The sequence below is a fragment of the Hippopotamus amphibius genome, chromosome 7, assembly GCF_030028045.1.
Source record: "Hippopotamus amphibius kiboko isolate mHipAmp2 chromosome 7, mHipAmp2.hap2, whole genome shotgun sequence".
Taxonomy (NCBI): domain Eukaryota; kingdom Metazoa; phylum Chordata; class Mammalia; order Artiodactyla; family Hippopotamidae; genus Hippopotamus; species Hippopotamus amphibius.
Genome location: NC_080192.1, coordinates 2,970,906 through 2,998,378, shown reverse-complemented (window position 1 = coordinate 2,998,378; position 27,473 = coordinate 2,970,906). Strand labels below are relative to the sequence as shown.

At 55.9% G+C, this 27,473-nt stretch overlaps 1 protein-coding gene across 4 annotated transcripts in view; it reads left to right on the top strand.

The window, feature by feature from the left end:
* The window catches only part of TBC1D22A (TBC1 domain family member 22A), a 289,717-nt gene that overhangs the window by 149,041 nt on the left and 113,203 nt on the right, over positions 1-27,473 (top strand). For all 4 annotated transcript variants that reach the window (XM_057742532.1, XM_057742530.1, XM_057742533.1 and 1 more), the window contains one exon: positions 21,911-22,020. In XM_057742532.1, coding sequence (XP_057598515.1) covers positions 21,911-22,020 — 110 coding nt within the window. The remainder of the gene's footprint in view (positions 1-21,910; positions 22,021-27,473) is intronic.

Here is a 27,473-nt window from a genome sequence, read left to right as displayed (position 1 = left end):
TTGGGCTCGGAGCCAGGTGGTAGCCAGCGGGGTTGGATCTGACTGGTTTGAAGGGTTTGCTGAGAGATTGGATGGAGGTGAGAGAGAGAGGGGTTAGGGATGACCCCGAGGTTTTCCCTCACTAACGGGAGGGGATGGAGTCGTCTTGTCCAGAGAGGCCGGCGGAGACGGACCAGGAGCCCTGTCCCGAGTGTGTGCCGTGCGACTTGTCTGTTAGACACTCTGGTGTCCCTCTGATACCAAACGCTGCTGGTCTCTGCTTTCTCCTCCCTGGGGAGCAGTTGACTTGGGCCCTTTTCCAGGTCTCAGTGTCCACTGTGAAATGCAGGCCTCTCCTCCAGGGCAGGTGGCTGGGGCTGGGGCTTCTTGGCCTGCTGCCTCCTGCTTTCCCGCCTGAGGTCAGAGCCGACCCTGTGTGCTGAGCTTCCCGGTCTGCATTTCCAGTAAGGGCTCAGGGACCTGAGTCGGGAAGTCTTGGGACCCAGGAGATGGGACTGGTGCAGCTTTTATACACTGAAATAGTCACTGTAGACAGGCGCAGTGTAGACGGCTGCAGTGTAGACGGGCGCAGATGGTGGATGGACGTCGACGTGGGTGTGGACAGAGGAGAGCCGCATCCTCGCGTCTCCAGATGCTGGTGTATCTGAAACTCCCCACTCCGGAGTTCTGCTTCATTTCTCTCTGATTACACATGGAGTTTCAGTTCTGTTTCCTTCTCTCAGGAGAGCTTTCTGCTGCCTCACGTTCCTTGTAAATACACGGGATGTGCTTTGCTGTGAGAAGTGTGTGAACCTGCCTCCATGCAGGTGGATGTGAGCCTTTGTGGGTATTTGTGGGTACCTGCGACCTAGCAGTTTCCTGTACACAGCCCCGGGCCTGCCTGCCCTTTCCTTCTCTGCCGTAGACTTGCCGTCTGCGAAACGGAGGCGGTACTTTCAGCCCTTCTTCTCGCTGGGAGGCTGATGACTGCGTGTGTATATACAATGGCGTGAAGTCTTTGAGATAAAATCACAAAGTACACGTGCATTATTATTATAGCTCTAATGGTATTTATGTCTAAATCATTATGATTGCAATAATAATACACCATTTTGCCAATAAAACACAAAACCTCTTCAGAAGAACATTCTAAAATGATAGCGTGTTCTGGGGCTGGTCAGCAGTGTCTAATTTGGGGCCTTCACAGTTGGTTTCATGTATTATGTATTTCCAGAGAGTCATCGAGGGTGTGCAGGATGGCCCAGGGCAGTGAGTACAGAGGATACGCGGCTGGTGCGGTTGTGCTGGAAGAGCGCTGGGCCGCCCAGGGCGACAGGGTTGTAGTTCACGCGGGTGGGGGCCGCCAGCAGCCCTGCGTGCTGGCCGTGAGCCCGCCAAGCTTGACTCTGTGATAACGCGTCACCAGGGCGAGTGCCTTTTGTCAGCGGTCCAGGGACGGCGGAGATGCACGGTGGGTGAGCAGCTCAGTGGGGATTGAGGGTTTTTTCTTCAGATACATACAGGATTCATGAGCCTGACTTATAGCCAGTGGAATTTGTGCTGCTCAAGCCGCAGGCTCAGCTGCGGAGCTGTGTTTAGTGGGAAGTGTCTCTTTAGGCGCCCTGGTACTGCGGTCCCTGCGCACGTCCCGGTGGAGTCTGAAGGCTGTGCCGCCTGTGGGGAGACGGGGCGGCTGTGCCCCGCTCTTCCCGTCTCACTGGGTATTGTGTTTAGGTTCTTGGAGGGCCCGTTAGTTACCGCCTTGTGAGCAGAAGTTGGCGAGAGGCGGCTGCTTATTTCTGGTTTTCTCATTTCATTTCTTATTTTTACTTTTTTTGAGATTTTTTTTTGATGTGGACCATTTTTAAAGTCGTCATTGAGTTTGTCACGGTACTGCTTCTGTTTTGTGTTTTGGTGTTTTGGCCGCGAGGCCTGTGGGATCTTAGCTCCCCAACCAGGGATGGAACCCGCACCCCCTGCATTGGACGGCGACGTCTCAACCGCTAAACCACCGGGGAAGTCCCTATTATTACTTTTGAAATTGAGATGTGTTCTGCTGAGCTGCACGGCACAGGGCGGTGGTGCCCAGAGGCAGGTGCGGCCGGAGCGCGTCTGTGTCCACCGGCAGCCCCTGCCGCCTCTGGAGCCTTCTCCTTGCCTGGCTGCGGGACGGGCCCTCCTGGCCTCGCCTCCCCAGGCCCCCCGCCCTCTCTCACACTGGGACGTTTGTCTCAACTAAGGAATCAATATTGATACGTTATTATGAGCTATGTTTAGTTTTTACTGATGACTGTTTTCTGCTCCAAGACCCCGTCCAGGTCACCACATGACATTTAACCGTCATGTCTCCTTAAGCTCCTCTTGGCCGTGACATTTTCTCAGATTTCCCGTGTTTTAATGACCTTGATAGTTGATAGTTTGAGTAGTTGCCAGGGTATTTTGTAGAATGTCCCTAAAGTTGGGTTTGCCCAGTTTTTCTTGTAGTTGGACTGGGGTTGTGGGTTTGGGGAGGAAGAACAGAGGAGCAAAGTGGCCTGTCATCACGTCAGGGTGCACGTGGCGACAGGGGCGATCACCCTTGGTGCTGACCTTAATCACCTGGCCGAGGTGTGTCCCTCAAGTGTCTCCTCTGCACAGTTCCTCTTTTTTCCCTCTCCCTTCCAGCCTCTCCTCTTTGGAAGGAAGTCACAGTGTGCCCAGATGTAAGGGGTGGCAGTGATACGCTACTTCCTTGAAGGCAGAGCTCTACATAAATGAAGTGGAATTCTTTGCCATGAGAGGTTTGTCTGTTTTCCCCGTTTGTTAATTTATTCAATCATTTATTATCAGTGTGGATACATAGATATTTATTTTACATTTTGGGTTATAGTCCAGTGGTACTACTTTATCTTTTGTTGCTCAGAATGTTTCCGCTTTGGCCACTGGGTGCTGTTTTAGTTGGAGCCTGGGTCCCTCTGACGTACCCCCATCCGTGTGTGTATCTGTATCCACTTCTCCAAGGAGCCCGGTCCCTTTGGTTGGAGAACAGTATTAGAAGCTAAGATCTGTATGACTGGTGTGCTCTTGTCAAGTATCTTTTAAAGAAATTATAAATAAGGAAAAATACCTCTCACGTTTGCCTTTATTTACCATTGCCTGTCGCCTTCATTGTTTGGTATAGATCTCTGTTTTCCCCCTTGTATCATATGCTTTCTGCCAGAAGAACCTTCTTTAGTATTTCTTGCAATGCAGCTCTTCTTTGTCTGAAGAGGTGTTTATTTCACCCGGTGAAAGAGGTTTTTCGCTGAGTACAGAAATCTGGGTTGGCAGTTTTTTCTTTTAGTACTTTAACGACATCATTGCATTGCCTTTTGTCCTGCGTGGTTTCTAAGGAACGTCTACTATAGTTACTATTTTTGTTCCACTTCTTGGGAATTGGTAGAATTTCCTGGAAGTTAACCAGTTTCATCCTCCCAGCGTCCTGGTCTAGTTAGAATGCCATCTCCGTGCAAGGACGGACATGGGCGTTGGAGCCGGGCAGACGGGCGTGAGCGCCGTCCCTGCTCAGCGTGCACAGGCTGCGGCCTCGCTGGGTTTGCTCTCTTGCCCGAGACAGGTGAGTGGCTGCCTGCTCGCGCCGGGTCAGGATGGGGCGGCGTGGCGCGTGAGCCGCGTGCTGTGCAGCGCCTGGCGCCGGGTCAGCAGGTGGAGGCGCCTCGTGGTTGGGTGGTGCTCAGCGCACAGCAGTGAAGTCAGTGAACGGAGCGTCTCCCGGATGAGAAGCCACATCGATTTCCCTGTTCAAGGCCAAGGATCGGCTCGCAGCACGCACTCCAGCGTCCGGCCTCACATCCCCACCGCTCCCCCAAACTGGCTGTCACTGCGGCTCGCCCTCCCAGAGCACGGCCCGGATGACGCCGTCTCCGAGCGCCCCACTCCCTTGTTCAGGCGCGGAGCCCCCCAGAACCCCGACCCGCGCTGCCTGATTTCTCCTCCCACCACCTTCTGCCTGTGGTTCTGAGAACCTGCCCCGAGGTTGTCCCGGCCTCTAGGCCTTGGTCAGCCTACTTCCTTTGATAAAAACCCCATTTCTGAGGCCTAATTGTGTTAAAAATAACAGCAACAAAACCAACAAAGACCCATTCAACAGAAAACACGCTATGAGTCATACGGCCCCAGGTGAGCGCGTGATGCGCGTCTGCCTGCTGCCGGGCCCACAGCGTCTTCAGGAGCCTCCCCTGGGCTGAGCCCCGAGCCTGGGCCCTGGGCAGCCCGAGGACCACGCCGTCAGGGAGCGGGTCACAGGGCAGTCCCTGACGGTGACAGACGTGGCATGTTTGCTGGGGCCACGAGAGGTGGGCAGGGAGGACATCAGGGAGGACGGTGTCTGTGAGGCCCAGTGGGACGAGGTCCTGGGACCCTGCAGTCACCACGAGGGGTCATGCTGGTGACTGGAGGGGCCGGATCCAGAGTGGCCACAGGGAGTCTCCGTGCAGAGCCTTGGGGGCCAGACTGGTGGGCCTGGGTTTACCGTGGGGACCTGGGAGCTGTGGGAGAGTAACCGCAGTCAGGAGAGCGCGCTGGTTGGGTGTGTGCAGTTTTGAAGCAGTGCTTATCCATCATCCAGGGCTCCCTCCTCCAGCAGGGTGCTAGCTGCCTGCCTCCCTCTCCACTCGGGCCCCGGGAGGCTGGCTGGCCATCTGGCCTTCAGCTCGTGTGTCGCGGGCACCTGTTTGGTGCCTTTGTGTGGGGTGTCACTCCTGCGGCTTTCAGGCCTGCGCTTTATCTGGAAGGACCAGCGTTAGCGCAGATTTCTACACACTTACTTAACTACAGTGATGGTAGAGTTATCCCGGAGGAGGAGAAGAGACCTGTGTGAATGCGTTTAATAGACAGCAGGCCCACCCAGGCATCCCGTGAGTCCCCCAGGCTTGCGGAGCACCCACCCCCCCATGGCACTGCCCCATGAGAGCAGGGTCACATGCAGGTGGATGATGTGCTGTCACGTGCGGCCTGGCACGTGGCATCAGGGACGGGAAAGCTCCACAGTCTTGAGTCCTGCCTTTTCCTGTCGTCCTCCCCCAGTGGGAAGTCCCTTGAGGGTAGCAGCTGCCTCTCATCTGTGCCTCTCCTGCAGGCCAGGCTGTGGGCCGGGGGCCCGAGCTCGGGACACAGAGCCGATGGGTGGAGGAGGGGACGGAATCCGCGGCAACTGGACACGGTAACGTCTTCATTCAGCTGCTGGCCTGGACCGAGTGGAATTGGTCATCTGCCCACTAGGGGTCTAATTGAAAATAATACTGGGCATTTAATGCAGCAGTTTCTTAGCATCTTTGGCATAAGTTAGCAAAAAGTTTCATAATAGTACATCCAATTGAAATGGAAACGACAGACTCCCAGTGAAGGATAAATAGATGCTATTGGAATATCCAGGGAGGAGTTTCTGATGGGCTCCGGGGATGAAAGGGTTATCGTCAGAGTGTTTTATTGAAACACAAAATGTTATTTATAACCCGTGTCAGGAGCAATTAAACTGATTGATGATTAAGAAAGTTTAATAGTTGAATAATAAGATGCAGTTCTTGACAGCTATTTTTTCTCATTTTGGAAGCATATTTTATGAGTCTAATAACAGCGTGAAGGATGGGCCGCGGAGTGTGTTGTGGTGTGATTATGTGGTGCTGATATAATATTCAGTCTGCTGTTACGTGCTGTGTTACTCATAAAAAATTAAAATACCAATTATAATTTTTTGATTTATTATTGAACTGGTTGGTTAATTTTGAGTCACCCCAAGCAGGGTTAATTAGTACATATTGATATATTTGATTAAAAATACACTAATGTTGAATTGGATAAGAAAGGTCAGATTATTTCCTGGCTCCCCCAGGATGGTGTCATGGTTTTAGTTGTCTTCCATCCTTATGTGAAAAGTGGCTTCACACGGACCAGAAATGTTTGCTTTGCTTGGTGGCCTAGAAGCTCTCCGTGCCGTGGACGGTGGGGCTTATGTTCCCACGACAACCTGTGCTCCTTGCCTCGCCTGTGGGGTTTTTTGTGATAGTGTTTATCTTTATGAGCCATTTCTTATGTCTGTGGAAAGCAAACATATAGTTAAAAAAATTCTTTTTGGAAATAAGCGGGGATACTACAAAGTTGGAACCAGAAATGAATAATAAACTAAAAAAAAAAGCCTAGTGTCACAAGTAATGAAAATGCAAATTGAACCAATAATGCAGTTCTCTTTTTGTCTATCAAATTAGCAAAGATTAAAAAAGATAATGCTCAGTGCTTTTCAGGTGAGGTGAGATTGACACCCTGTAATCTTCTGGTGAAGCAGCCTTTCTGGAGAGTGCTTGGGTGCTTATTGAAAGGCCTGGATGCCTCCGTGTCTGGAGGAGGCAGGAGAAGGCGCGAGGATCTGGGCTGGGTGTTCATTGCAGACGCCTCTGTTCTGTGGGGGCTCCAGACGAACTCAGACGTCCAGCCACACAGGACGAGTAAGCCAGTTGTGATTTCTGTGCATTTTCAGTATGTGAAAATGACCAGGGTATAAATGAAAGCAGTAAGATGTAAAACTTCGTATTTAGTCTCAGTTCTTGTTTATTAAAAAATGTGTGAGTGTTATGGGCTGAGTTGTAACGCAGTGAGCTGTACCAAGATGTTGCAGTAGCTGCGTCGTGCATTTACGGGTGCTTTGCCTTACTTGTATATATGTTCTGATTTCTCCAGATTATTTACAAGAATCACGTATGGTGACAAATGTGCTGTTAGAAAGACCGCTTCTCTAGAATAACCAGACAGAAGAAGGCCCGTCTCGGGGGTCAGCCGGGTCGCCCCCAGGTGACAGGCTTGCGCTGCGGTGTGTCCGATGTCTGGTCCAGCCCTAAGGTGCTGATGTTGGGACAGCACGTGGAAGTTGCCGTCCACAGTCTAGGCGGGCGTCACGTTGGCGAGGCTGCATATGCGCACAGGGTGGGGAGGGGCTGGGTGGCGTGAGCGGGGGACCTGCAGGCTCTGGTGGAGGCCTGTGCCTTCACTTTCAGGTGAGGGCTCTCATGGGGACCACCTCCATTCTCCGGGATCTTAGATTTACGGGCTCTCTGTTGCTGGCGAGCGGGGTCAGGCTTGGCCTGGATTACGTCCTGAAGGACGCGTGCGCGTCGGGCAGGCTGTGGAGGGGGTGGGGCGGGGGGACAGCCATGCAGGGCGGCCGCAGGTAGGCGTGGAGGGCCTGGGAGGTCAAGCCGGTGCTCTGTGGGGGCAAGTCACGCTGGGGCCTCTGCCTTCAACCAGCTGTCGCCCAGTCTGTGCACCAAGTGCCCAGTGAAAACGCTGGGCCCTGACAACGTAGATGAATAAGGGCCAACAGATGGAGGCCAGAGCAGCCCCTCAAATACGGATCCGGCTGGGCCGGGGTGAGCTCTGCAGGGATCCTGGGATGGGGACCAGCAGTCAGCTCCCAGTGGGAGCCGTCCTGCACGGGAGAGGGAGAGGGAGAGGGGCTCTGCTGGGCCTGCACGCCCTCTGCTGTTGCCCAGAGACCAGCCTGCCTCCCCCGAGGCGAGGGCCAGCCAGCAGCCAGTGAGGCTCTGGGAAAGCCTCCCTGACAAATGCCCCAGGCGGGTCCGTTGGTAGAAGGGCCCTCGTGGAGGATGGATTGGCGGTAGGAGACCCCAGCTCTCCCCACTCCCCCCGATTGTGGCAGACCCCCCACAAAGGGCACCCCACATCCCTTGCATTTGTAGGGGGCTGGTCCTGTGTCCCAGGTTGGGGATGGTGTCCTCAGGTGGCAAGGGATGACGGCACGCGGGCAGCCCAGAGGTCCTGGGCTCCTGGAGGAGGGTGCCAGCCGGGGCCAGGAGCCAGGGGCGGGGGCACAGTTGTGCTGGGGGCTCCCAGCCCGAGGGCATCACGGTTCCTTCTGTGCCCCTACCTGCCGCCCTCCTTGGGTAGTGTGGCCTCCTGGGGGTGGTGTAGAGCCAGAGACGTTGAAACCTGGACCAGGTCCTCTGGTTCCCTTTGTGGCCGGGACCTGGCAGGTAGCTGTCCTGTTTCCAGGGGCTGTGCCAACCTGTCACCCCCAGGCCCTTCTCAGCACTTCCCTGGTTCCGTGGCCCCTGCAGGCGGCCTCTTAATCCCGTTCATCCCGTGAGTGCTCAGTCACATGTCGTTACACCCGCAGGCAGCGGCCCCTGCGTGTGCGTGCACAGAGGAACCCCCCCCCCCCACCCCGTGGCATCCTGCTGTGGGGGGGGGCGTCATTCACGGGCACTTCGCGCTGTTCATCCTCCCTGTCCGCAGGGCCTGGCGGGGATCAGCCCCGCATGGGCGGCGTGTGCAGTGGGCGTGGCCTGTCCTCAGCCGTTAGTCCCATCTTTGCTTCATCTGTGGACGCACTGAACTTGGTGGGGGGTGAGCGTGCATTTCTAGAAACACGCCCCCTCACCCCTGGTGGCCCTGAGGGTGCTTCTGCTGCAGCCTGTGGTTCTCATGAGACTGGCCTGCAGCCCTCTGAGTGTCTGCGCTCTTTCATGAAATCTGTGCAGAAAGAATGTGTTTTCCACTCTGTACCTTCTTTCCACCAGACTGAAGCGTGAAGCTTTTCCTTTAATTAAGTATGAAGCGAGCTGGGTCTTGGCTGTGGCTCGCTGAGGCAGCCTTGATTATGAGACGTGTCCCCATCTGTCCCCCCGCCCCCGACTGCAGCGAGGCGGAACATTCTGGTCGGTTCTCACCGTCCTGGACAGAGACGTACTTTCCACTTCACACCGTGAAGAAACAGAAACAAAAGGACCCAGAACTGTGGGAGGGATGGATAAGGCATCTGTTAGGGCGCCTGCGGGTCCAGCTGTCCCCGCCTCTGTCCGTGATCGCCCTGGCAGCAGCGGGGAGCCGTGGGCCCGGGCGGGCATCGGAGGTGGGCTGGGCTGGGCAGGGATGAGGCGGGTGTGGGGGCACGGGACTCCCTGCAGGGCTGACCCCACGCTGTCCTGAAGGTAGGAGCCGATGCCCTGGCCTGTGGGTGGTGCCCAGGCTGTCCCCCTGATGCCACACCGTGGGCAGGGGACCCTGGAAGGGAAAGGCGCACCTCCTCACCCCCATGCTGAGAGCCTCCCGTCCCTCCTCTGTCCCTCTTCCAGGCAGTTCTGGCGCCCGTGACCTCACTTGGCTCTGATTCTGCTCGGGTCAGGGCGGACCCAGGCCCCCAGGTGCCTCCACCCCACCGCCTTCCGGGAGCAGCCCGGCACCGGGACGGCTCTGGGGGGCACGTTCTGTGTTCTGTGTCCCTCTGGGCATCCGCGTGGCGGGGCTTTGCCGGCTCCGCCCACGCTCACGACCTGTGATCAGAGTTCGCCCTTGATTTCTGTTGGCCGCTTGGTCCTTCGAGCTGACTTTTCCACTCAGTCTTTTCGGTGCTGCCCCCGGGACCTCTGAGAGCCTCCATCTGGCACGAGGCTCCTTTAGGATTTTTCTGCCCGAAGCGTAGAGCCGCTGCTGTCCCCCGGTTCCTCGTCACGGAGGATGCTAACAGACAGAGATCTGCGTTTCCCGCAAGCGCCGGGGAAGGAGAATCCCACAGCCTACAGGCCGCGGGGGACCTGGCGAGGAAAGGCAGGATCGGAGCTGTCCCCGCTTAACCAAGTCCCTCCTCACCTGTGCGCGTAGGCCGTGGCTTGTCAGCGAGTGCTGCGCCAGGCCTCGCGCGCCAGGCGCGGGGTCGGAGCCCTATTTAGAAATCTGTGTTTTCTTGGCACCTTTTTGATGCTGGGCTCGAGGACCCTCAAGCCGACCTACGGTGAGCAGGTCTCGGCAGGCCCGGCTTCGTACCACGCTCCACCGTTGGAGACAAGAGAACGGCCGGTTGTGCAGCTGAGGGAATAGATTTCCTCATAAACAAGCAAAACCCCTCGCCCAGGACTCCTGGCAGAGAGAGGATTCAGGAGAGCTCGTGGAAGATGACAGCAGAATGGTTAATGGGAATCAGGCCTTCGAGGCCTTGCTCTGACAGAGCCTTTCCTCCTGCATTTTCTCTGTATTCAGTGTTAGTTAGTTGGTGTTAGCTCATCGTTTACCCCGGGCAGCTTTAGTACTGAATTGAGACTCTTAACTGCCTTTGAGTCAACAGACATTCGTGGTACCCATACATTAACATAGTCCAGCTATTTAAAAACAAGTAAGAGTTTCAGAAAATGTGGTAAATGGAGGTCAAGCATCATCTAAGTGTTTTTAAAACTTTGCTCCCACATTCACATTGAGTAACTGCTGTAGATTCACACTTGGGTTCTACCTCAACCAGCTCACAAGGACACCAGCGCCTTCAGATCGCAGTGCGTTTCTGTGTGATTGTATAGTCACGGTGTGTGAGCTTCTCACGTGGCTCACCGCCGCCTGTTCGTTCCGGTGCTCTGGCCTCAGGTCCAGCAGGAGCTGTGCCTGCTTCTGTGGGGCGTCGAGAGTCCAGCTCCTTGTGAGGCGGGGGCTGCGGGCTTGCGTGTGGGGACGTGGTGCCCTCCTGGCGTCGGCGGCAGCCCTGGTTCTGTGGCAGCTGCGTAGGAAGGCTGGGCCGCCCGCAACACACCTTCTGGGTCTGAACGGTTCTTAGGGCAGGGATGGAGAACAGCTGTGCTGTTTGCAAAATTAACGTCTGTCTCCAGTAAGAAAAAGTTTATTTGTTGGACTTTTCTACAGTCAGGCCTTTTGGGGACCTTCTTTGCCCAGTGGCCCCACCGGCCCTCCCTGACTGCAGGGACCTGTGGCGGTTGTGAGCCAGGAGGCCAGCTGACCGTAGGAAAGGAAGGGCCCCCTGTTTCAAAGGAGGTCCAAGGGTTCTTTTGGGGGGAGTGAATTTCTTATTGACAAATCGTAGTGGCACACTGTTGATTATATTATTTTGAACCAAAATAGTTTTCAAAAAATGTTGAAAGGAGCCCATTTTGTTTGGACCTTAGGCTGTAATCCAGGGGTCCCCAACCCCCATGCTAGGAGCCGGGCCGCACAGCAGGAGGTGCGCGGGAGCGAGTGAGGGACGCTTCACCTGCGTCCCCCATCGCTCCCCATCACTCGCGTCACCACCTGAACCCCCCACCCCCCATCGGGTCCGTGGAAAAATTGTCTCCCACGAAACCGGTCCCTGCTGCCACAAAAGTTGGGGACCGCTGCTGTAATTCATCATGGACTGCCTGTCCAGGTTGTGTTTTGAGCCTCATACCCTTTCTGGGATTAGATTCCATCCGGTTGGGGTAGTCACAGGGGAAACAGTTTTGAACGTCCTGTTCAGGGAAGACTGAGCTGAAATGCAGCAGTTCTTGATTGACGGGTCACGGGGCGCAGCCAGGGTGACGGGAAGCCTGGTTCCTGGCGAGGCCGTGCCTGGAGTGAGCACAGACGGCCTTCCACGCGGAGGCGCTGGGGATGCTGCAGAGGCCACGGCCGCGGACCCCGCCGAGGCTCTGCGTGAGAGCCTGGCGTCGGGCGCCAGCAGGTGCCTGCCCACTCTCACAGTAAACGGCGCCCCAGCTGGGACGCCGAAGCATGAACACAGGAGCGAGGTTTTGGAGTTGATGTGTCTGAAGGGTTTGTTGAGGACTAGGAGTTGTCAGTGAAAGCGAGCTGCTCATTTGCGAAGGGTCCCGGCCGTCATCACCTTGGCGGAGCTGTCCGTGAAGGCTGGGCTGCCATCAGGTCGGGCTGCAAACTCTTCTTCTGAACCAGCACTCGAGGGCCTCCTTCACCCCAGCAGCAAAGGTGCTCAGGGTGTGACCTCCCTGGAGTCATAATCTTCATTGTGCCATTGGTAGCAAAGTGGAACAGCGGCTTCCTCGTCCTGGCCTCGGGGCCCAGGGGTGGCCCGTGCCTTCTCACGGGGAGTTGGGACGTCGGGGTTTGCACGGGGAGCCTCTCCCTGGCCAGAGCGCGAGCCTCCATGGGGCAGGGCCAGGGCCCCGGCTCAGTGCCTGGCTCACCCTATGGGCGCCTTGGGGCTCTGCTTGCTCGTGGCCTCCGGCCCGGTGTGTCAGGTTATTTCTCCTTCCCCGAGTGGACCTTCTGTGTCCTGTGCTCCTCTGGTTCCTGAGTCTGATTCTCTTCACCTGGGTCAGGGGTGGGTATTTTAAACTTTGAAACATGACCAATTTCATAGGTGAACTCGTTATATTTGCTTGAATTTATTAATAACCAGTGATATTGATCATTTCTTTATGTGTTCAGCCGCCTTTTCCATAAGTAACCTTTTCAGGTGTTTTCCTCGTTTTTACCAGACTTACTTACATTCTTTTCTTGCAGGGAAATAACTCTTCATAGATTGTTTGATGTTGCTTCTTGGCCTGTGCTGTGCTGCAGACATTTATCCAATGTGTTTTCCTTTCTCGTTTTTTCACCCGCAACCGTTTTATGTTTGGATGTGGTGATGTGGCCCAGGTCTCCCTGTGTCCCGGGCTTTTCCCTGGGAGGGCCCTTCTCGGAGCTGCACACACACGCGGTCGGGGTTCCATCATCCCCTGGGGGAAGCACCTCCACATGCACCTTCCGGGGCGACTGCTGTCCCTGCGCGGCACCCCCCGAGCTCTCCTCGACCCCCTTCTGGACACGCTTCACCGGGGCTTTCGGGAACAAGCAGGGTCTCGTGTTGGTCAGCTGTTCTTTCCCTTTGGCTGCATTAGTAATGATTTGAGTGAGGGAGCGTTTTGCTGATTGATTTAAAGACCCGTTTATCTTTTGAGGAATTATTTTTGACTTAATTAAAGGGAGTAAATCAGTTGAGTGGATTGATTTATGATCAGTTTGCGTTTATCAGATGATCGTGACTCCAGAAAGCTTATTCTCTGTATAAAAGGCTGCTGTCCGCCTTTGAAAGATGGGTCTCGCTGTTGAACCTGCATCTGATTGGAAACACGGCATCGGGAAGGTCTTAACCAAAAGTCTTCCGCTCCTTTCCTCGTTCGGGAGTAATGAGGGGCTTTAACCCTGCAGTGCAGTGAATGGATGTGAAGGCTTTCATCCCCTGAGCCTGATGAGAGAGGCTCCGAGCGCCGCTGCCTCTCAGGTGAACGCTGCGGGTTTCGGGATCTGCGTACCCCGGGGGAGGGCCGTGTGTGCCCTGCTTTGGACCCTCGGAGCGCGGGCGAGGGTGGGAGCTGGTGGACGCGGGACCTGTTTTCCTGAGACAGCCTGCCTGCGATTCTTAAAGGCAGCTCAGCACAAGGGGCAGCCTTTCAAGCGGGCCTCAGGGTCTCAGGGAGCGTGGCCTTCTGCTCAGAGCCCCCAGGCGTGTGCGGAGAGGAGGCCGTTGGTGCAGGCTGTGTGTGACGCTGTCTGGAAGCTTCCTTCGCTTGGAACGCATTCTCCTTGACTGCCTTGATGTTTGCATTGTTATTAGTGGAGGCACGTTAGGGTTTATGTGTGATCTTAAACTCAGCGATGATTTGGGCGTTTCCCTGGACCCGAGACACTGGGGTGAAGCCTGTCTCCGTCCTTCACAGAGCGCCGGCGTGCCTTGTGCCGTGTCCTAGGTCTGGTTGTTCATGTCCTTACTCCTCCCTCCTGGGTGTCAGCTCCGTGGCGTCTGGCCGTTCGTTACCTTGGCAGGTATTTTGGGGGCGTTTGCTGTGTGCGGGTGGAGGGCAGGGACGCGGAGAGTGGGGTGGGCACGGCCTGTGCTCCAGGAGCTCCTGCTGGGGGGCGGGGGGGCGGCCAGCACGCAGGTAGAGCCGTAGGGAGTGCGTGCTGGTGACGCGAGCCGTGGAGGAGATGCCGCGGGGCCAGCCGCCCGTCCCCTGCAGCAGGTGGTCCGGCGCCTGGCATTTCATGGTGTGGAATTGATCTGCTCTCTGGCAAGGACTTTACCCATGGCGGGGTGTCAGCTGTGGGGCCCGGGATCTCACGTGCGCCACGGTGGCGGTGGGGGTTCGCGGGCTCTGGCCGGGAGGGTCTCCCCCGCCGCTGGCCTTCCCTTCCGTCCGTAGCGCCGTCCCTCCGTCAGGTCCCTGCCCCAGCCCCCCATGCGTGCAGCTGCTAACGCACAGGTGTCTTCCCGTCCCCTTCCCGCTGAGGAAGTCCAGCTCTGGGGCCTGGCGCCCGAGACCACGGAGTCAGGCTCCTCACCAGCTCTGGTCCTGCCTAGTCGTGCAGACGCCCCTGCAGCTTCCCGGCTCTGCCTCCTGCGGCCCCTCCCTCACGTGGCCCTCTTTCCCGTCACCGTGCTCTGTTCTGCGTCTTCGCAGGCCCAGTTTGGAGGCCACGGCTCCCCTGCTTCCGCCTCCCTGGGGGCCGGGGACTCTGCGCCCTTCTGAACCCACTGTGTCTTTCCATCCCTGCTCACGCGCCACTTGGCTGGTTCCTTGTCCACAGACATGGCCGTGTGAACTGCATCTCCCTAGAAATAAATCAGGTCAACGGATACTATCAGTAAGTAGATCGGTATCAGAATGACTGGATCAGCGAGCCGTGAACAGGCACGGCACCCGTGCCCTCTTCCTCCAGGCTCTGCGGACGGCTCTCTTCGTCCTCACCTTCCTCCCACCCCGACATTTTCCTGCACGTACAAGTGCTCCGTGCAAGTTAATAGAACCAGCCAGCATTTCTCCCAGTAGCATTTCTGTTACCAAAACTCCTCCTCACAGTGTTATGGAAAAATCAAAGATCCAGTCAAGCCAAAAGAATGTTATGAGATTAGAAATTTTTCTTTTGCAAAAATGACATTATAAAAACAAGGGTCACTAAAGATACAGAACTTTCCCTTCCCTCCTGAGCTCTGTACCCACACCGCCGCTGCCGTTTTCCCAAGCGTTGTCGCAGGGTCCTTTCCTCTGGGATCAGATGCCCGTGTTGTTATAGGAAGAGGTCAGCAGCTGCCTGGCCCGCCGCTGTCCCGTCCTGAGAGCCGGGCCTTCCGCTCAGGGCTGCGCCTCTGTGAGGCTGGAGGCCCCAACGGGGGGTGTGCTTGGGGTGTGGTGGGATGGTAACTCAGCCCTGTCGTTAGTGAGGGAAGGTTGGTCCTTGTCACTGGGGCCCCTCTCAGGGCCAGGAGGTCGATAGCTGGACGTGGCCGAATGGTGCCGTTTTGCCTGACCAGAGGGAGCATGTCGTCCTCGCTTTGTCCTTGACCAGTGACCCTTGTCTGCTGACGGCCCATCCACCCGCCGTGTGCCTGGGCTGTGGGCTGCGGGTCTTCAGCCGCGTCACAGAATTGGGAACTCTGACGGTGTAGTCCATGACCGCACGCTGAACGTCATGTATATGAGAATCAAACATTCCTGCTGCTTGGCCGGTCGGATCGTAGCGTGCGTTCTTTGTGCCAGGCCAAGGAGTTCTGTGAATTTATACTCCTGAGTTGTGACACTTCTCTGGCCAAAGCAGGACTTTTCCCTGCATTAGAGCCCAAATGTATGTAATTAAGTGCTGGAGTCTCCATCACCAAAGTGTCAGGGTTTCAAACTTAAAACTCGCAAGTTGAGTGGCGCAGGTTAGAGCGTAGAGCTGTTCCAGCGAGCTGATGAGGAAGGGGCTGTTTCTGGTGACCAGTCAGGCTCCTGTTATGCGGAGAGGGTTATCGCAGGGCTCATGCACACGGGGCGATGGCCGTAGTCAGAACCACAGTGTCGGTCCCTGCCCTGCCCTCGCCATTGTCCAGCAGGGCCGGCTCTCTTCCCCGCGGTGCGCGCTGCACGAGGTCACTGTCCAGCCCGCGTTGGCGGTCAGTGTCCTGGAATCCAGTGATGGTCCTGGCGCTGTTTAGATTTCAGCGATTTCCCCTTTCCAGTTAGCAAGCCACCTGTCTGAAGGCTTCCTGGTCTCTGTGGATGAGGGTCCAGCCTGTGTGCCCTGGCCACGCCAAGGCCACGGCCCACGCCAATGCCGGGGTCTCCCGGAGGCGGAGGAGGTCATGGGAATCACGCCCCCAGGAGACCCAGAGCTCGGGGAGCGTGTGGTGGTGACAGGCTCTTTGCCACCTGACGGAGGTGGGGACACAATTGCTGTTCTTGTGTACGTGGCCCTGCCTTTCTAGAGCTGTCGCCGCGTGGGGAGGTCCGTCACCGGGGCTCCTCCCCCCTCTCCGCGCGGAGTCACAGGCGCCGGTACCCCGGCCCATCACAGAGTGGCAGCGGCTCTGGGGGGACCAGCACAGGCTCTGGGCTCTGCCCTTCCTGGCATGTTCCCCGCCTGCAGCCCCCGAGTCTGTCAGGGAGGGGTGGCGTTCTCCTCAACGGGCTGTTTCAGATGAAGCAGGCCCCTGCACCAGAGGACACCCTGCGGAAACTCAGGAGAACGCTCTGTCCGTCTGTCCGTCGGTGGTGGCGGGTGTCATGACTGCCTGGTTAGCCTCCTGGTGGGTGGGTGGCCTCATCATCTCCGTGCCCAGGTTTTGATCTCATCAGCCTGCCTGTTTCTTTAGCCGTTGACCGTCTATCTCCTGGACATGGAAATGTGGACAGGAAATTTCTGCTCTTTATTTACCTAAAACAGGTTTTTGGATATTTCACAGTAACAATTACATTGCCATGTGGTTTTCTCCTTACCAGGCTGAGTACCTTCCATTCTTTTAATAGTTTCCTGGGACTTCCCTGGTGGCGCAGTGGTTAAGAATCCACCTGCCAACGCAGGGGACACAGGTTCGATCCCTGGTCCTGGAAGATTCCATGTGCACGGAGCAACTAAGCCCGTGCGCCACAACTACTGAACCTGTGCTCACTGAGACTGTGCTCTAGAGCCCATGAGCCACAACTACTGAGCCCACGTTCCTCAACTAATGAAGCCCGCATGCCTAGAGCCCGTGTTCCGCAACAAGAGAAGCCACCACAATGAGAAGCCCAAGCACTGCAACAAAGAGTAGCCCCCACTCACCGCAACTAGAGAAAGCCCTCACGCAACAACGAAGACCCAATGCAGCCAAAAAAAATTAAAAATAAAATAAAATAAAATAAAATAATTTCCTGTATCTGCTCATCCACCTGCTCATCCACCCACCCACCCGCCCGTCTGATGGAGGCTGGCTAGCCCTGGTGCCACCCTGCCCCCCGAATGCCAGCGGGTGCCCTCAGTCTAATCATTCCGACCCCCAGTCCCCTGCAAGCTTCTCACACCCTGTACAAGGGCACTACCACCACCGTTGGGCTCTTTTTCTCTGGGGTTATTTATGTGTGGAAAAGACATACTTTAGTTAAACTATCCCAATGGCTTAGACAACGTTTCTCCTCCATTGCAGACATAAGAGCTGGGCATCGTGAAGTGCACGTTCTCTCTGTACTGGGTACCTTTCCGTCGAGACTAGAGAGTGCTGGTTTCCACCCCGCCCATCACACCCCGCGGCAGCCACGGTCCTGTGTGGCGCCCTCTCTGCAGTATGGAGATGGAGTTTTCCATATAAATGGAGTTGTTGATAAAGATGGAATTATTTTACCAGTTGCTTTTTAAACAATCATACGGCAGGGCAGCATTTTCAAAGAATTTATTTAAATTATCCCCTAAAGCTTTTCTATGATCTAAGAAGACAAGTGAGATTATTTTAAATTAAATGTCTGTTTTTACATCCTGTACCTTCACATTTGGTTGTGGTCCACTTGGGACTATGGATCTTCTGCCCTGGGCTGTGGCAGTCATTGCTTTTTCTGCCTCCCCCAGGTGCCCTTGCATTAGCCTCTGCCCTTGTTTCTCTCCCTGGCACTCTGAGGGCTCTCTGGGGTCAGAGCCTACACCTTCCTCAACTTGGTGTCCCCGGGGTACAGGGCCTGGCCGGGGAGGGGAGGCCTCGCGGAAGACGTGGGGAGCAGGGCTGGATGAGTGCTAATGTTCATCTGTGATTAAAAGATAAACGTTAGACATAGAATCTAGTCCAATTTTTGATGAAACAATTTGGTTTACATTCTGTCGTTTTAAATAATGTGTTTGTCATATACGTTGCCTGAGTGAGTCCACAGTGGCCCCGAGTGTCCTGGCTCCCAGGGCCCGGTCAGCGCTGCCTGACTGCGGGGAGGCTGTGTGGACCCTGCCCCTGTCCTGGGGGCCCCGTGCTGCGCCCCTTCCTGCGTGGAGCATCTTCACGGGTTGGGTCAGAAGGGCGCCCCCCCCCCCCCCAATCCCCCCCCGGTCCCGGGGAGACACAGGGAGCTGCTTCCCCGGCCACGGCCGCCGCCGTGTCGTTATTTAGGCCTCACCTGCGTCTGCTGACGACCTGGGTCTGCCTGCTCCCCTGCACCTGTGAATTGATCCCTGTTTCCCCTTGGGTCATGTTTCTTCTTCTGAACCCCGGGATGGCCCAGCATGCCTCACTTTTGGGGGTCTTTCTCGGGGGTCTTGGCTGTCAGCCTTTCTTCTGGCCTCTCTGCTGTCACTGAGTCCCACCCGGCGTGGGCTCCACGGCCACTGGCCTGAAGCCCAGGCCCCTCAGGCCTGTGCACGGGGGCGGGCTTGGGTGTCTGTGTGCAGGTTTCTTCCCCTCCTGGTGGTCCTCACCCCTGACCCACAGGCCGTCCTGGGCGGCGAGCTCGTTCTGGTGGCAGGTGTGCATCCTTGGGGTCAGGTGGTCTTGACCCCGAGAGCTCATCCCCGCCCTGAGGAGTGGACTTTCCGGGGGGTTCGTAGCTTAGCCTCTGTCAGACCCAGCCTGCGCCACCCCTGCTCTTTTGTTTGTGGTTTCGTCCAGCCGCGTCCCCCAGGACCACCAATGCCTCATCTTCTGTGCCCCCCACCGGGGCAGTGCCGCAGTTTCTGCTCTTGGGCTGGTCTCTCGGCTCTGACTCTGCGATCACAGCCCAGGGGCTTCCGGAATGTTCTGTGCTGCTCTCCGTGTCTCTGTGACGGGGGTGCATTCTCTGGCAGGGGGATATTTATCTCATTCTGACAATGAGGCTCATTCCGATTCTCTTGGCTTTTCGCAGACAGATTGGCGTAGGGGCTCTCTGAGTTAAATGCCATTACTTCATTACATCCGAGAGTAACAAATGGCCCGTTGTGAAGAATGACACCTAGGATAGTGTGTGAAATAATAAGCCAGCTAAACAGACTAAGAAAAATCCCCGCGGCTCCCGCCCGCCTCCCGCGGCAGCCCGCACCCCGAGCGCCCGGCTGCGGCGGCCCCGCTGCTCCCGTGACCCAGGAGAGGAGCCTGCGGTCGGGGGGCCTTCACCCCCTGCTCACCTCCCCTTACAGCAGAGGCCGCGCGTCTTGCTGCTTTGCAGGCCCTCGAGAGAGGTCCGTCGATGGAAGACTTCTCCGAAGGGGCCCTCTGGTTGTTGTTGGCTCGGTTCCCTGAGAACGGAAGATGCATCCAGCTCTGCTCTCGTTTGGGAGGATGTTGAACTTATCTTCCCAGTGAGGAGGTCTCTGCCCCGACGAGGCCCCTTACACTCCTGTCTGCGAACTTGATCTTGCAGCAGGGAGGGTGTCGGGATGGGTGGGACCTGGTGCCGGGTGGCCCTTATAGCTTGGGGCAGTGAACCCTGGGGAGACGTGGTTCCCCCATCTGTAAACTGGCGGCGATGACACCTTCCGCCTCAGCTGCCGCGAGCAGTTCTGGAGCCAGACCACCTGCAGGGTCAGGTGGGCCTCCGTCCCAGGGTGTGCTCAGGGCCTGTGGGCGTAGGGTGCCTCCTGGGACAGCAGAGTTCCAAGGCCGGGCGCCTTGCTGGGCTGGCCCGACGGGCAGAGCGGTGCCCAGTGTGGGAGGGAGGCCCTCAGCCCTGGCGTGGGGGGCAGCTGGGCTGGTGCAGGTTCACGGGTGCACCCGGGCAGAGGGGGAGCTCAGAGCTGGCCCCGGCCCTCTCTTCATCCCACTCCCGCGTCACGGGGCGGGGACAGGGCTGCGTGGGTGTGCCCGCCGAGGCCTTGGCTGTGAACACACAGCCCGGTCTGAGGAGTAACCCACCCCTCCCCCACCACCCAGGTGACTCTCTGGAACCCACATGCTTCCATTCTCCAAGTTTTAAGTGGTTTTCCCCTTTAACCCGCCAGCTGCTTGGGGGCACTGGCTCCTCCTCACCTCTGTGCCGAGGGTCTGGAGTGCAGGGGCACAGGCAGTGCCCGCTGCCTCTTGTCGCTCCGCCCCGTCGTGGGGGTGACCCGGCGTGCACCCAGGGACGGGCGATAAGCCCAGAGTGGCCTGTCCACACGCTGGGACGTCCTTCTGTCTTGAAAAGGAGGGAAGCACTGTCTCAGGCTGCGGCACGGTGACCGCTGGAAACATCGCGCTCAGTGAGGGAAGCCAGACACGAAAGCCACGTGTCCTGCGATTCCACTGAGACGAGATGTCCACGCAGGACATCCCCGGGGCAGGCGGGAGGCACCCCGGTGGCGGCTGGGGGAGTGGCGTGTGACTGCTGACGGGGTCAGGGTTTGTTTGAGGTGATGGAAATGTTTTGGAATTAGGTTGTGGTGGTGGTTACCCAGCCCTGTGATACCAAAACCCGCTGAGCTGTGCACTTTGAAAGCGTGAGTGTTACGTGTGTGAATCTATCTCAGTACAGTAACCCTCCAAACCAAACCAGACCAGACCAGACCAGACCAGACCAGACCTCGTTGAGTGGATGAGGGAGCAGATAAAGGCAGATAAAAGCAGATAAAGGGTAGGAGTGCTGTTTTCCTTTGCACAGAAGGACAGACACGCTCCCAGGGAGAGGCAGTGATTGGGAGTGAGTCTGTTCTGTGGGCTACGTGGCCGTGAGGCTGTGCCCGCTTGGATGGGTGTCCGGGGCTGTGGCCTCCTGTCTGTGCTCCTGAGGCCCCGCACGGAGGCCTCAGCTGGTTGGTTCCCCTGCAGGATGCTGCCCTGCAGGGACCCTCCCTGTTTTCACTTTCTGATTTCTGCTGTGAACAGAGCAGAGTGACAGGGTGTTCACGGCAGCTCTCCCAGCCCAGCACCTAGCGGGAGTCCGGCTGCGCCGGGCTGCTGCCAGGGAAGTGATTGAAGCCCGGGTGCGAGGGGTGCTGGGTGCGGAGGGCTGGCCTACTCCGTGGGAGCGGGTATGAACCGGGCTCTGGGACAGATAGCGTGTGCACACCGGACCCCACCCTTACCAGGCCGCCACTGGGCTGGCTCATTGTTTCTCTGCACCCTTTTCCCAAGGGTGCAACAGTGGCCGTAATAGAGTCAGTGCATTTAAAACACAAAGAAGAGCGCCCGTCATCTAAGAACCACTCAGTAAATGTCAGCAGTTATCGTTATAATAATTATTGTCATTTTTACCCACTTAAAACTTTCTAAATATATTCCCGGCTGAAATGTTTCTTGAAGAACATTTTCTTTGCAAAGATGCCATGCACATTTGCAAAATACAACAAAAGTAAATAAAATTAAAAAAATAGGATGCACAATTTTTATAACATCTGTGAGTGTCATGCTGGATGATGGCAATTTTTATAAGGATCTAAAGTTAGTTTCTCAAATGTCTGATAAGCCGTTTCGATTAGGCATCTGTCCTGCATGTTAGAGCTTTTAAGTTATGTTTTCTCGTTAGTTTTTTTATACTTAAAGGAGGGAATTATTTAGAGCACCGTTGCCTGTTCTTTCTCTCAAGCACATCTGTGTTTTTGCTTTCTTGGTGTTTGCTCACAGCACAGAAGGATTTACCCAGTGTGGTTTCGGGAACTCTAACCTTGGAAACAGGTTTTTAGAGGGATTATTACTGAATGAATATGTGAATATATTAGAAGCAGAATTTTAGAAATCGTATGAGAAAACGTTCAGATCTCGGTTAGGAATACGTAATATATTGATATTTTCAGTCCCCTCTTATTAGGATGCGAAATGCCTGAGAAGCAATGATTTACAATATATTAGTTATGTTAATTGGAGAGGATTCAGAATATTAATTATCTGCAACTAATTAGGAATTAAAATTGAGGACCATTAAGTGATGCGGTGGAAGATGACAAGTCATCTAGTTAGAACAGGGGGTGGGGGGGTCCTGCGGCTCCCCCCGCGGGCTAACGGCTCCCTGTCTTCTCCCGCCCTGCACAGACGACGAGGACGTGGACACCGCCGACGTCTCCCGCGTGCCTGCGGACGCGCTGCGCAACGTGGAGGCCGACACGTACTGGTGCATGAGCCGCCTGCTGGACGGCATCCAGGTCAGCACCCCCACCCCCGCGAAGCCACGGTCACCCCCCTGCGGCCACGCGCTGCCTCCTGAAGCCCCCATCTCTGCATCTGGCGTAGTTCATACTCCTCAGGGTTGACTGTGTGTGTGCGCGTGTGTCTGTGGGCGCACACGTGCTCCTGGAGCTGCTAGGAGGGCACAGTGCAGGGCTCGGAGGGTCTGGGCCCCCCTGCAGAGTCCGATCGCCATGGGTTCCCACCTCCCTCCGGCTCTGCCGCCGGTGACTCTGTGTGGTTCTGCCCCGTTGTTGACAAGCCGTTGCACAGTCCACGTGAACTGTGTTCAGAGGAACCCGCCCCTTGGAGGGCATCAGCTGTAGGGCCTCGGCCCCCCATCGGTGACCCCGGGCCTGTGAGTGGCTGGCCCCACCGCCCTGCCCCGCTCCGGTCAGGATCCCACGGTAGAGGACCTGCAGCTGTGCCGGGTCCCAGAGGGATGCGTGAGCCGAAGGGCGTCCTGTCCCCCGTGGATGGGGCTCTGCTGGACCCGGTGTGAGCTGGGCCGCTGGCTGGGATTCTCCCAGAAAAGCCACAGTCTCGCAGGGCCTGGGATGGTTTTATGGAATCATCCATCCCCCCTAAATCAGGGGGGAGACTCGTGCACAGTGCCTGGGAGGACGTCGTTGGCAGGTCAGGAGCAGAAAGGAGGGCTGGAGCCTCGCGGGTAGCAGGAAGTGGCCGCGGTAGCTAGATGGCCCTCGTGCCAGCTTCGGGCCGTCGTAGGCTGTTCTGGTGCCCACACAGCGTTCCCAGACGCCCACTCTGGGGAGGGAGAGGGAGATGGCGGGGGGAGATACGTGAGCGCTGCGTCGGAAAGCACAAAACACGCTCCAGAGACACGCGTGTGGGGCAGCGTGGGACTTGGTGAGGGGGATGTGGGGGATGTGAATTTGCCAACAGAGGAGGGAACAGCCCGAGGCAGGGTTTTGGTCTGAGGGTCATTCTGGTCACTCCCTGGAAGATGGTCCGTTGCAAAGACGGCCTCCACAGGAGCTGCCAGGGTCCCTTTGTCCAGGTAAAGAGGGCCCTGCACCTGGAGAGCGAGGACGGGGCATGGGGATGCACTCACCACAGGCGTGCCCCGCCAGCTTTGGCTTTTCCTGCGCTGTTGTCATAGCAGGCGCTCCCGACGCCACCGACGGGGGAGGCGTCAGCTAAGCGACTTGATTCAAGGCGGTCCAAGTGAGGCTTTTCTAAGATGTCACCTGAAGGTTGAGGCCCTGAGGTTTAACTCAAATAAATCAGTGAGGACGATTCTATTGAAGAAAACTGTGTGGGTCCCCACGCCCCTTGGTAACTTAGGAATTGATAAAGAGAAAGCAGACGCCCTTCCTGGAGCTGAACAGTGGAAACCTTGTGTCTGAGAGCTGTCAGGTCGCCTGCTGGCTTATTTGTATCTTGTAAAGGAAAGCGTGCCTGCTGGAGACAGATTTTGGCCCCAGCGTCAATGCATCACTTCGCCACTCGGCTAATGTTTTCATATTTTTTAGTCTTTCTCCCAAAACTTAAGACTCTTTTCCTCCTTGGAAAAGAGATTGAATCATAATGTGAAACTTTATAAATTTCGAATGTCACTTCTCTGATCACGAGTGATGGAAATTCTGCCATTTAAGTACAAGATTATCCGGCTTCTATTTGTAAATAAAATCAGCCATACAATGAAATCAATGCTGGCTTTTCATTTTTCACCCAAGATTTGTTGTCTCATGAAGTGGTTTGTTGACAAGGGTGCTGCGTGGAAGGCGCGATGCTGCTCTGCTGTGCGCACACGCGTGTGTGTGTGTGTGCGTGTACCCCGCACGCACCAGGCCCATAGCAGCCGTCCGTCTTTTTCTCACGTGCTCACGATTGATCCCACGTGGTCCTCATGTGGGCAAGCGTCCGGGGGGCTCTTCTGTAATTCCCTTAGAGGAGGCCATCCCCAGGTGCCCCCATGCGAGCCCCCTGGGGGACTCTTCAGTGTGTGAGGGTGCTGTTGCCGTTTTTGTTTGGATGAGTGTGAAGATGTGAACTGATGTAAGATCAGGAGGGAGAATGGACAAGATGGCAGCACCCCTGGGACCTGCATGCCTCCGCGTCTCAGCTCGCGTCCCGGCTCCTGGCCGCGCCCCTCTCCTCTCCATGCTTCTTAGAACTTAGGACGCCTTCCTCAAGCACCCTTTTTATCACATCGCCCTGGTTGAAAACCGTCGAAAAAACTCACGTTTGGTTTTGTTTAGTGCAGCCCTCAGCTTGGCCTTCACCAGTCGTTCCCTGCATTTCAGGAAGTTTAGGTTTATGTTGCTGTGGTAACCGTTCATGCCTTTGCCAAAGAGGCTTCAGGGAGGGGGTCAGAGTTGCAGGGCCGGGACTCCTCTGCAGGAGTGACGGGGTGTCTTGTGACTGTGGTGGGGGTGACGGCGGGGTGACGGGGAGGAGCTGACCCCTGCGCGTAATACGCAGTCTCCAGCCTGTCCGTGCTTCCTGGTGGCGGGTCCGCCTCTCCGCGGAGCAGCCCTGCGCAGGGATGAGCCGCTCGCCCGTGATCAAACGGCCCGTGTGGACCCACATCCTGACCCTGCAGCCTGTGGTGCGCTGCTCTGCTGGACGAGCTTCTCCAGCTAAAAGAAGTGGACATGCGTTCCATTTTACTGGGGATGTTCTGGAGGGCAGAAAGCACGTCTCTTCACGTCTTGCCCTCCAGTGGCCTGGATGGGAGAAGCTGTGTTTCTGGCTCACTGGGGGTCTTGGTGTGAGACTCTGTGCTGCCTTTGGCCAGAGTGTGGGGCCACCTGGCGCCAGCAGCCACAGGGCTGGGTGCAGTGGGTCACTCCCCGCTGACACAGCCGGTGCAGCGGTGCCGGGAGTGGAGGCCCTGGTCCCAGCTCCAGTGCCAAGCAGGGAGGAGCAAGCCTCCCCTCTCCCTCCCCCGACGAATGCCTGGGTGCTGGGTGACGTGGGACGGACATGGTATGAAGTGCGTGGTGGGCCTAACCAGGGCTGCAAGTAAACTGCAGGACCTCAGACATAGTGCTGGAGCTCAGGTTTCAGTGCCCCTGCCGGCAAGGCGGAAATGTAAGGTGAGAGCTGTTCCCGTGAGGACCCAGGTGCCGTCCAGAAACAAAGTGCGGCGCTTCCGCAGTGAGGTCTCAGATCTGTGTCTCTGGACTGCTTTACGTTCCTAAAAAGTGTCCAGGATCAAAGAGCTCTTACTAATGGGGAAATTCTACCGTTATTTGCCATTTAGAACTCAAATCAGGTGATTTAAAAATGTTTAGTAATTTACTTCAAAATAACAATAAACCCGTTGTATGCTATTACAGGTAACATATTTTTATGATAAATGAATAATTTCCAAAACAAAGATTTTTTTAAAAATATTTATTTATTTATTTATTTGGCTGCGCCTGGTCTTAGCTGCGGCATGTGGGTTCTGGGATCTTTGCTGCGGTGTATGGGATCTTCTTTAGTTGCGGCATACAGGTGGGGTCTAGTTCCCTGACCAGGGATGGAACCCAGGCCCCCTGCATTGGGAGCACGGAGTCTTAGCCACTGCACCACCAGGGAAGTCCCCAAACCAAAATGTTTAATGAGAAGAAAGGCATGGTTTTACTTTAGCAGCCCTGACAGAAGACAGCTGAATCCTCATATGTGCTCCTCCCGTCACTCTGTTGTCATGTGTTATTCTGGTTGAGGTGTATGAAGAAAACCCGGCCTCTCATGGTGTGTAGTAGGAGAGGGAGGAGTATTTTAACTGCGCTTTCAGATGATCGTGGATGTTTTCCCTTTAATACTGTACCAGCACCTAACATGGCAGCTTCTTAAAGGTCACCTGCAGGGTGAGCGTGAAGCCGTATCGGTGAACCTTTTGTGCTCCGTCACAGTAGGGTCCATTGGCCTGTCTTGCACTTGGAAAGGATCTTTTACACACGCATGGCTCTGTAGCAGCAGACATTGGTCATTGGAAATGCTGGATGCCCAAGGCACGCAGGCTGTCTAGACAGTGACGCGATTCACCATACAGTGTCAGTTAGTGATACCCCATCTCAGAAGGAACTGTCAAGCCCAGAGTGGTGGATAAAAGTTCTCCAAAGTTCAGATTTGGGCTTATAAAAGCTCAAAATAAGCTTATTGGCAGCAAGAACTCTAAATTGTTTGCCTTAAAGTGACAGGCTAACTTTGTTCATTTTTGAGAAAATGTCTGCCAGATACCCAAGTTTGAATAACCAGTTTGCCCATTGGTCATTCTTTCAAGTACAAATGATATTTCTTGGAAAATGTATCCAGTTCTGCTCTCAGCTCAGAGAATAGCACCCACTGCTTTTCTGGAAGAAATCAGTGTTTTTGGGTGCACGTCTCCAGAGCTTTATGTGTTCCTCCCATTTTTCCTGTAGAATATTGAGAAGATATTTATCAGGGGTCGAGATTCAACACAATATGAATCATAAGATTAGGAACCTTTCCTATGTCACCCAGGACATCCTTCAGTAAAACTGCCTTTTTTGAACCATGACTGTGTGGCACTGAGTACAGGTGTTGGCACTGCCTTGGTCTACGCCGCCTGCCAGCACCTTTACCCGCTGCCACTTTTGTAGCATCGCAGCAGGTGCCAGCATGGTGACAGAGGTGGATGGTGCCTCAGTGTCATTAGAGTGCGGTTTGGACCTCACAGGCTTCTTGAAGGGGTCCCAGGGAGCCTGGTGGTTGGCTGAGCACTGTGGGAGCTGCAGCCCCGCAGGGAGGGATGCTCTCACGAGAGGCCCCCCGGGGGAGCTCACAAGAGCAAAAGCACAAGACGGAAAAAATGCGCCACACGTGAATGTCAGCTGGCCCTGGGCCTGGGGGCGCAGTGCCTGGGGACTTGGGACCCTGCAACAGTGGGTCTTTCTGCCTGGGTCCTGCTCTTTGGTTCCCGGGCATCGTGAGTTGACTGCATGTCCAGGGACCATCGGGAGCGTGAGGTGGAGGGCTCTGGCCTGGGCTTTCCCGTCTCATCGGCAGAATAGACCCACACTCGGGTCTCATAAGGAGGGTGGCTTTCCTCAGATGCGATGTGAGGATTCCAGCCAGAGGTTTAGTTTGTAAACATAATTTTGTGGGCCATTATTTCTTCTGGTGGTTTCACGGACTGTGTCTTTCATTAGCATTAGCTGCTTCGGGGGTGATTTTTGGTTAGGTCACTGAAGACCGTCTGAGCCAGTTCCGCTGACGGGCTGTGTCTTTACAAAGGGACTGCCTTACGACAGGACAGGACGTGGGCCTTGGGGCCGAGGAGGAGTGTCCCCTTGTGCTTTCTGCCGGGAAAAGCTGCTCCACGGCCTGTGTGCCCAGGGCCAGAGCCGGCCCAGCTCCCAGTCCAGGCTGGGCGAGCCCTTCTCTGGCTTCTCGGGGATTATTCTTGGGCCTTTGCCATCCTTCTCATTCCACTAAGAACGTGATGCCAGGG